Source organism: Portunus trituberculatus, chromosome 23 (assembly GCF_017591435.1).
Source record: "Portunus trituberculatus isolate SZX2019 chromosome 23, ASM1759143v1, whole genome shotgun sequence".
In the NCBI taxonomy this organism is placed as follows: Eukaryota; Metazoa; Arthropoda; class Malacostraca; order Decapoda; family Portunidae; genus Portunus; species Portunus trituberculatus.
Genome location: NC_059277.1, coordinates 6,082,501 through 6,092,500, shown reverse-complemented (window position 1 = coordinate 6,092,500; position 10,000 = coordinate 6,082,501). Strand labels below are relative to the sequence as shown.

Sequence of the window (10,000 nt, the reverse complement as noted above, 5' to 3'; positions counted from 1 at the left end):
GCAACGCATTTCACTATCGCTTCCTCCTATACGATTTTATTTTTAATCTTAATCTCTTCAGTAACATGACGTGTTTTCATATTCATTCTTGTTAATCAGTACTATGACGCGTTTTCTTATTCATTCTTGTTACTATTTCGGGATTTTACACAGCTTTAGAAACATATGTCGGGATTAGAAGAATAAAGACTCTTGCCATTAATCTTCTGACCTCCATAGATCCTTCCTAATATAAGTAAAATCGTCTATTCATACCCAAAAATCAAGGTAAATATGAGTCCCAGTATTGAAGGGGCTCAAAACTTTAAAAAAACCCTGTGTAGATTCTTAATAGTGAATGAGTTAAGATCGGTAGGCTTGGTAAAGGGTTTTGTTAGTGTGTGTGTGGTGTTGAGGAGAGCAGGTGGTTGGTATTAGTGTGTGTTATGTTGTGTTGAGTGAGTTATTGGGACGATAGGGAATGCATGTGGTTAGTTAAATTAATCGCTTCAAACCCGTAGACTTTTCAGCAACATTTCATCGTTATGTAGATGTAAGACAATATACTTTAGTACTACTACTACTACTACTACTACTACTACTACTACTACTACTACTACTACTACTACTACCACTACTACTATCGCAACAGTCACCTACCTCCATAAGTAAAGTTTTTGGGCTGCGGAGTGGAGCAGCCTGCCTGAGCGCTGGACCGCCGTGATCTGCGGGAAGGGAGGATGTTAATGCACCTGGACACACACCTGAATACACACCTGAGGACTGACAACACTAAACACACACCTGAGGACTGACAAGACCGGACACAAACCTGGACACACCTGAACACACACCTGAGAACTGACAACACTGGACACACACCTAAGAGCTGATAACACTGGACATACACCTGAACACACACCTGAAAACTGACAACGCTGAACACACACCTGAACACACACATGAGAACTGACAGCGCTGAACACACACCTGAACACACACCTGAGGACTGACAATTCATGAACACACACCTGAAAACACACCTCAACAACCACCTGAGTATTGGCAATACAAGAACACACACCTGAAAACACACCTGAACACACACCTGAGAACTGACACACACACACACACACACACACAAAAAAAAAAAAAAAAAAAAAAAACACTTCCATTAATACACTCTTCTTTTAAATACTAACTCTACTTCCTCCTTAACATACTCCTAGGTAGCTCAGACAAGCCAACACATGTCTCACTATATCAAAGCACAAAGGAGGAGGTGTGTTTACTATGACAAAGAAAAATGTGCTTCAAGATACAAAGAATTAGGATCTGAACTCATATAGGAGAGACTGACCAAGTGCAGAAAAGCTAAAAGTTGCTCATAATACCGTTCCCAGAAAAGAGACACATGGAAGATACAAGATCAGTTTACCTATAACTGTTTAGAACCTTCTATTATACCTTCCTATTAGTGGTTTATGTGAAGGACAAGAGGAAGATGCTAAATATAAAAAAAGAAACTCGTATACTTTTAGACAGGGAGAAAGAAAATGAGGGACATAAAATTACAAAATGAAAACAAGAAAGGAGAAACAACAGGGAAACAGAAAGACGAAATATTTAGAATAGTAAAGAATCTGGCCATTAATCCTCTGACATCCATAGACCCTTCCTAATGTCAATAAAATGGTCTAATCCTACACAAATCTCAAGGTAAAAATGTGTCATAGTACTGAAGGGGTTGATGACACACGAATTAGAATAGTAAAGAACCTGGCCATCAATCTCCTGACATTCATAGATCCTTCTTAATGCCAATAAAATGATCTAAAAGTACAAATAATCTAAAATAAAAATGTGTCATAGTATTGAAGGGGTTAATGACACACGAACTAAAACAACTGAAAGCAACACGTGACACATTGACACTTTGAGGTGGACACATGTCAACAAAATAATCAAATCCTACACAAATCACAAGGAAAAAAAAAAAATGTATCATAGTCCTGAAGGGGTTAACGATACACGAACTAAAACAACTGAAAGCAACACGAGACACATTGACACTTACTTTGAGGTGGACACATTGGTGAGTGAGATGTAATTGTTCCGGACAGACCTCAGGGACGCTAAGATCTGGGCGAAGGGTGTCACGATCAGGTCCTCCCCGTGTCTGGAAAGGGGCAAATCAGGTCACACACTCACGTAGCTTGGCAATTATAAGCACGAACGATGTCACCTGAGAGCTCATTACAGGTAAAAAATAGTCCTCTCTCTCTCTCTCTCTCTCTCTCTACTTGTTTACTGCAAGACGGAGGACTAAGGAGGTACAGTTGAGCTAAAAGTTCTTATTTTTTATGTAAGAGGGAAAAGCTGGTAAAAGGTAATATGAAACGAATGAAAAAAAGGTAAAACTCTCTCTCTCTCTCTCTTTTAATGATATACTCTCCCTACATTAAACGTCTTTTTTTAAACCAGACATTCAGACATTTTCTCTCTCTACAGCCACCTTTTTAGCACTTATTTAATGATGTACTCTCCCTACATTAAACGCCTTTTCACATCAGATATTCAAACATTTTTTTTTAAAGCTGTCTTTTTATACTTTTTAATTATACTTTTTTTAATGTAAGAGAGGAAAGCTGGCCATGGATAATACAAAACAAGTAAAAAGCCTCACTAAGTTGTCAGTCCCCGTGCAGGTCTGAGAGAGTTAAAAAAAAAAAAGATGTAAGAATTGTGTGGAAATTTATAGAAGGTATGATTCTGCAGCGACTAAGTTGAATTTTCATGTCTTTTCGGTGATCTAGTGTTCACAAATTTACTTGTTTTGTATGTAAAGGCAAAATATTAACTGCTCTCTTTGTTATGTAAGAATGGTGTGGAAATTTATAGAATATTTAGCAACTGTGTTTAGCGACTGCCTTCATTTTCTCATGCCATTTTGGTGATCTAGTGTTTATATTATTGACTCCTTTTGTATGCAGAGGCAATAAATGAACTGTCTTTGTTATGTAAGAATGATGTGGAAATTTATAGAGGACATGACTATTTGGCGACTACCTTCATTCATCCAGTCATTCCGGTAATCTACTATTCATATATTGACACCTTTCGCATGTAGAGACAAAAAAATAACTACTTCTTAACGCAACTGTACATACAAGATAATCAAACTTAAAGATCAAACCATAAAAATATAAACAGAAAACTAAAGTATTCATAAAAAAAAGCCCCATACAGTGATAGAAAAACATGTGAATCAATAAATAATGAATGAATGATGGACAATGACAATGACATGGACGCTGACACACGTATGAACGGATGAATTAACGAACGAGCGATATAAAAAAAAAAAAAAAAAATAGGAAGGTCCGCTGGTGTTGTTTTTGTGGCGCCAGTGAAAGGTTTGGTGTCACGAGTGTTGGCGATAAAGAGACGCACCAACACAATGCAATCAGCCTAATCATTCACCAAAACAATATGCTTGCTGGAAAAATACGCCAAAATAAGGGAAAAAAGACTAAATGAATAAACAGGGAGGGGAAAAATTGGATGCCGTCAAACATTAATGCTGGGATGATTAAATGGTTTCGCCAAAATGTTGACTTGATTACCATAATGATTAAATGAATACTATTAATGTTGCTGGTACTATTATTGCTACAGCTGCTGCTATTACTGCTGCTACTACTACTACTACTACTACTACTACTACTCCTACTACTACTATTGCTATTGCTCCTGCTACTATTATTACTACTACTACTATTACTATTACTACTACTACTACTACTACTACTGCTCTTGCTGCTACTACTGCTACTACTATTGCTAGAAATAGAAAAAACATTAAGAAAAAGGAAATGGTAATAACTAAAACATAATATAGAGAGATGATCCAACACACACACACACACACACACACACACACACACACACACACACACACACACACACACATGCCAGACTCAAAAATGCTCAACGTGACGAGAGAGAGAGAGAGAGAGAGAGAGAGAGAGAGAGAGAGAGAGAGAGAGAGAGAGAGAGAGTTGTCCCTTTCCTTTCCTCCTTTCCTTAACGTGAGAAGAGAAGTAATTTCTTTCTCTCATAATTATGGTCCCGTTCACATCTTTGTTACGTCAACCCACTCTTAAATCTCAGGCTATCATGTTACCTCTCTCTCTCTCTCTCTCTCTCTCTCTCTCTCTCTCTCTCTCTCTCTCTCTCTCACCGTTACGTAATGAACCAGTGTCCTAGAATCGGCCCGTTTTATAATCTCTTATGATATACCTCTCTCTCTCTCTCTCTCTCTCTCTCTCTCTCTCTCTCTGTAGACGAATATATTACGATATTACGATGGATACGATGAGAATGAGAGAGAGAGAGAGAGAGAGAGAGAGAGAGAGAGAGAGAGAGAGAGAGAGAGAGAGAGAGAGAGAGAGAGAGAGAGAGAGAGAGGGAAACAAGTGCGTATTGATCACAGACACAAACGAGGATGGGGAAGCGTCGCTGCATCCACGCCACACCACCAAACTCTCTCTCTCTCTCTCTCTCTCTCTCTCTCTCTCTCTCTCTCTCTCTCATCACCATCACTGTGCCCAGCTCCCCTTCCCATCACCATTAGCTTCACCAATTAACCCCTTCAGTACTGGGACGCATTTTTACCTTAACCCTTTCAGTACCATGACGCGTTTCAATATTCATTCTGCTTATTATTTGGTGATTCTATACAGCTTCAGAAACTCATGCGGGGGATTACAATAGTGAAGTCTCTGGCCATTGTTCTTCTGACCGCCATACACCCTTCTAATGTCAATACAATCGTTTAATCACACTCAAAACTCACGGTAAAAATGCGTCCCAGTACTGAAGAGGTTAAGTACTGGGTGCGATTAGACGATTGACATTAGGAAGGGTCTATGGCGGCCAGAAGATTAATGGCTACAGTCTTCACTATTTTAATCCCCAAAGTGTCTGAAGCTGCATAAAATCGTTAAATGGTAAGCAGAATGAAGAGGAGAACGTGTCATGGTACTGAAGGGGTTAATGGGACAGATTACATGTTTCATATCAAGATTTCAGTATTGGGTCTGTACTGTAAAGGGACTGACGACTGAGTGGGCCTTTTTTTTTTTTCATATATTCTTATTGTCCTTGGTCATTTCTCCCGTCTTACATGAAACATAAAGGGTTCAAAACAGATATAAGGGAACTAAAGGGAGGCAGTTTTGATATTATTTTTTATCCTTTTCTTTTATACAACACCGTCACCTTTGCCATCACCAGTTCACTATACAGCATCTCATAGTGTGTGTCTCCTTTCACTTTCATTACGGTTTATTTCATCTAACCTTGTGTATCAGCGTACCTCTCCCATCACCATTATCATCGCTTATTAAGGAAACCATATCCCACGGTGTCTGTCTGTCTGTCTGTCTGGCTGTCTCTCTGTGTCTCTCTCTCTCTCTCTCTCTCTCTCTCTCTCTCCTAACCTACCATTACCATTTTCAAGTAATCATGCCACTGTTCCCCATAACTAACCTTTTACCATAACCATTATCATATTTCCATGTTATTTCCTCCCTTTCTTACCTTACATGAGTTCCTCCTACTACCATCATTAAATATCTTCACCATTACTCCCTTAGTTCTGACAATGACGCCACCATTATCATTATTTCTTTGCCTCTCTCTCTCTCTCTCTCTCTCTCTCTCTCTCTCTCTCTCTCTCTCTCTCTCTCTCTCTCTTAATTTCTCTTATCTCTCTCTCTCCTCCTTTTATATCTCTAAGTGTTCTATATTTATTCTCTTTTTTCTCTATTCTTCATATCTTATCAATATTTCTCTATCTCTTTCCTTTCTGAAGTGACCTGACCTAACCTAACTTATCCTTTCTCACTTTAATATCTTCTCGTGCTCTTTATTTTTTCTTATTTTTTTTTTCTCTCTCTCTCTCTCTCTCTCTCCATCGCATTCCTTCACTTTCCTTCAATCCTCATTCTCTCCACCTCCTTTCTCTCCATCTTTCCTCCTAACTCCCCTCAATATCTCAATCCATGCACTTTCCTCTCTCCATCTAACTTTCCTCCAAACCCCCTTCCTTCCCCCCTCTCTCTCTGTACCCAAAGGCTCACTGTCTGTGCTACCTATTCTAAGGGTACTACAATCTATTTCTCTACAATATTTACAAGACTTAAAATAGATAATATACAAGATGGTCAAAATCTCTCTCTCTCTCTCTGGTCAACAAGTCAGTGCTATCTTACTGTGTGTTTGATAATTGGATTCACTTTGATACGAAGAAGCAAAGACATTTTCTGAAAGCTACTAAATGCTGGGAGAGAGAGAGAGAGAGAGAGAGAGAGAGAGAGAGAGAGAGAGAGAGAGAGAGAGAGAGAGAGAGAGAGAGAGAGAGAGAGAGAGAGAGAGAGAGAGAGAGAGAGAGAGAGAGAGAGAGAGAGAGAGAGAGAGAGAGAGAGAGAGAGAGAGAGAGAGAGAGAGAGAGAAGCTTCCCGTGGCTGGCGGTGTAGAGAGAGAGAGAGAGAGAGAGAGAGAGAGAGAGAGAGAGAGAGAGAGAGAGAGAGAGAGAGAGAGAGAGAGAGAGAGAGAGAGAGAGAGAGAGAGAGAGAGAGAGAGAGAGGAGATAGTAGGAAATAGTAGTAGTAGTAGTAGTAGTAGTAGTAGTAGTAGTAGTAGTAGTAGTAGGTGGTTTGATGGTGGTGGTGGTGGTGGTGGTGGTGGTGGTGGTGTGTGGTGCCAGCGAGGTTGCTACACTAAGAGATGAGAGAAAGCAACAGAGAAAGAGAGAGAGAGAGAGAGAGAGAGAGAGAGAGAGAGAGAGAGAGAGAGAGAGAGAGAGAGAGAGAGAGAGAGAGAGAGAGACCTTAACAAATACCCTATATGTGCACCCTTAGACACTCACTCTCTCTCTCTCTCTCTCTCTCTCTCTCTCTCACCGCAACCTTGTCCACACATTGATTAACCACCCGAGACACCAGAGAGAGAGAGAGAGAGAGAGAGAGAGAGAGAGAGAGAGAGAGAGAGAGAGAGAGAGAGAGAGAGAGAGAGAGAGAGAGAGAGAGAGAGAGAGAGAGAGAAATTCCTTGACGTCACGCTGGAATGAGAGGAGGGAGAGGGAACACAGCCAGTCTGCTCAAGGGAGAGAGAGAGAGAGAGAGAGAGAGAGAGAGAGAGAGAGAGAGAGAGAGAGAGAGAGAGAGAGAGAGAGAGAGAGAGAGAGAGAGAGAGAGAGAGAGAGAGAGAGAGAGAGAGAGAGAGAGAGAGAGAGAGAGAGAGAGAGAGAGAGAGAGAGTGGGGTGGGGACTAGTGGCTCTCACACACTCTTAATCTCCACACATTTCCTTGGCCGTGTCGTGTCGTGTCGTGTCGTGACGTGCAAGGCGAGTCTAACTTCTGACGTCACTACCTCCCAAAATTTCCCTTTACTCTCGCTTTTACTTGCGTCATTTTCCCCGTGTATCGTGTCATTTTCCCCGTGTGTCGTGTCATTTTCCCCGTGTATCGTGTCATTTTCCCTGTGTGTCGTGTCATTTTCCCTGTGTATCGTGTCATTTTCTTATTGTTTCGTGTCTTTCCTTAGTCATTTCATATTTTTACATTTTTTTTGTGTCATTTTTTGTTATTGTGTGTCATTTCTTAGTTTTAGTCATTTTTTTTATTGTTTCGTGTCATTCCTTATTGTTTCGTGTCATTGGTCACTGTTTTGTGTCATTCCTCACTGTTTCGTGTCATTCCTTATTGTTTCGTGTCATTTCCTTCTCTCTTCGTCTCCATTTGTTGTATCTTTTGTAATTTCAATAGTAACGTGTCATCTCTATATTTATTCCATTTACTTCTCTCTTCTATTGGTTTTCCATTTATTAATTTGTATTTTATTTCCATCTTATTTATTGTATTTTTCTTTTTCACTGTCTCAGTTTTAGTTTCTTTCTTTTGAGTTTCGTAATACCAGTGCAATTTTTTTTAAAATTTAATTTACTGATTCAATTTTTTTTTTTTTTTCATTTCAATTTTTTCGCTTCTTTTATTGTCCTTTTGTTTTTAATATCTGGGTTTTTAGTTTCTTGATCTCTTTTCTTCATTTCCTTCTCCTTTTTATCCTATTCTTTCTCCCTTTGCTTTCACTGTATCCTGTCTGTCTGTCTCTCTCTCTCTCTCTCTCTCTCTCTCTCTCTCTAATTTTGTAACAGCAACATGTCACCTTTCCATCATTTTCTTTCACTCACTTCTCTCTCTCTTCAAGGTAAAAAAAAAAAAAAAATTAATATCGAGAAAAAGAAATAAAAAAGAGAGGAAGGGGCAATTTCTGAGCACTATTTACTCTTCCTATTTCCAGCTTTTCCCTCCATCAATTCCGGAGAGAAAGTCTTGCTATTTTGTTTCCATTTTGTCCAATTTTTCCAGCAAAGTCTTTCCAGGAATTGCTGAATGTTTCCTGAGAGAGAGAGAGAGAGAGAGAGAGAGAGAGAGAGAGAGAGAGAGAGAGAGAGAGAGAGAGAGAGACTAATGGCTACAACAGGAGAGAACAAGAATAGAATCCGATTAACAAATGCAAATAACAAGACAGACACAACGGGGAACTAAATATAGCAAGAGAGAGAATGACAAAGCAGGTAAAGATGGAGGAGGAACGATCATAATAATAGTAATAATAATAATGATGATGATGATAATGATGATAATAATGATAATGAAATACAAATAGAACATAATTTTCTTGAAGTATGCATTACGAGAGAGAGAGAGAGAGAGAGAGAGAGAGAGAGAGAGAGAGAGAGAGAGAGAGAGAGAGAGAGAGAGAGAGAGAGAGAGAGAGAGAGAGAGAGAGAGAGAGAGAGAGAGAGAGAGAGAGAGAGAGAGAGAGAGAGAGAGAGAGAGAGAGAGAGCACTGTTATTACGACAAACACTTTCTGACGTCAAAATGCTCCGCCACTTAATGAGTCACGTTCTGTTACGCAAAATCTTCGTAAGCCTTGCATGTAAACTGTCATTAAGATTCGTACGTGCATTTCTACCCTTCACTTTCGTACTCGAGAAGAAAGCGTCACTCAAGACTCTTTTAATCCCTTCAGTTCTAGGACACATTTTCCTATCAATTCTTTTTACTATTTGGTGATTTTATACAGCTTCAGAAACTTATGTGGGGGATTAGAATACTGAAGACTGTGGCCATTAAACTGAGCTCCATGTACCCTTTGTAATCTAAATGAAATCGTCTAATACACAAAACTCATTGTGAAAATTGCATCCTAGTACTGAAGAGCTTAAAATAGTGACGACTCTGGCCATTAATCTTTTGTCCTCCATACACACCTCTTAATGTCAATAATTCGTCTAATCATACCTAAAAACTCAGTGAAAAATGCGTCCCAGTACTAAAGGGTTTAAAATAGTGAAGACTGTGACTATTCATCTTCTGACCTCCATAGACACTTCATTATCTAAATAAAATCGTGTAATCATACCCAAAACTCATGGTGAAAAATGCATCCCAGTACTGAAAGAGTTAAGTAACGTTCTGCAAATAGGATTAACTTCTAGGTTTATGTTTAATTCAGGGTCTTAAAAATCTTGGGTCTGTGTGTATTCCTCTGGTCATCTCAAAGTGTCGGTGCTTCTGGTGCATATTAGACTGGGATGTAATCATGCTAGTATGTCACGCTTGGAAGTTCTTGTTTTTTTCTATGTTAAGAGGGGAAAGCTGGGCAAGGGTAACATAAAACGAAAAAAAAAGGCCCACTAAGTTGCCAGTTCCCTTGCAGGTTCGGGAGAGTTAGCCAAAATAAAGGAAAAAATGTCTTGAAACCTCCCTCTTAAAAGCCAAGTCGTAGGAAGCTGAAAATACAGAAGCAGGCAGGGAATTTCAGAGTTTACGAGATATGGCTGTTTCACGTGTGTCAGGCTCATAGATCGTCTAGATGTGTGTCAGGCTGAGATGTAGCTGTTATTGAGTGTCAGGCTGTGATTTGGTCATCTGTGTGTGTGTCAG

General features: G+C 39.5%; 1 protein-coding gene across 6 annotated transcripts in view; it reads right to left on the bottom strand.

Moving 5' to 3' along the window:
- The window catches only part of LOC123507691 (cAMP-specific 3',5'-cyclic phosphodiesterase-like), a 617,094-nt gene that overhangs the window by 67,837 nt on the left and 539,257 nt on the right, over positions 1-10,000 (bottom strand). For all 6 annotated transcript variants that reach the window (XM_045260825.1, XM_045260827.1, XM_045260822.1 and 3 more), the window contains 2 exons: positions 2,057-2,158; positions 640-704 (listed from right to left, as the gene is read on the bottom strand). In XM_045260825.1, coding sequence (XP_045116760.1) covers positions 640-704; positions 2,057-2,158 — 167 coding nt within the window. The remainder of the gene's footprint in view (positions 1-639; positions 705-2,056; positions 2,159-10,000) is intronic.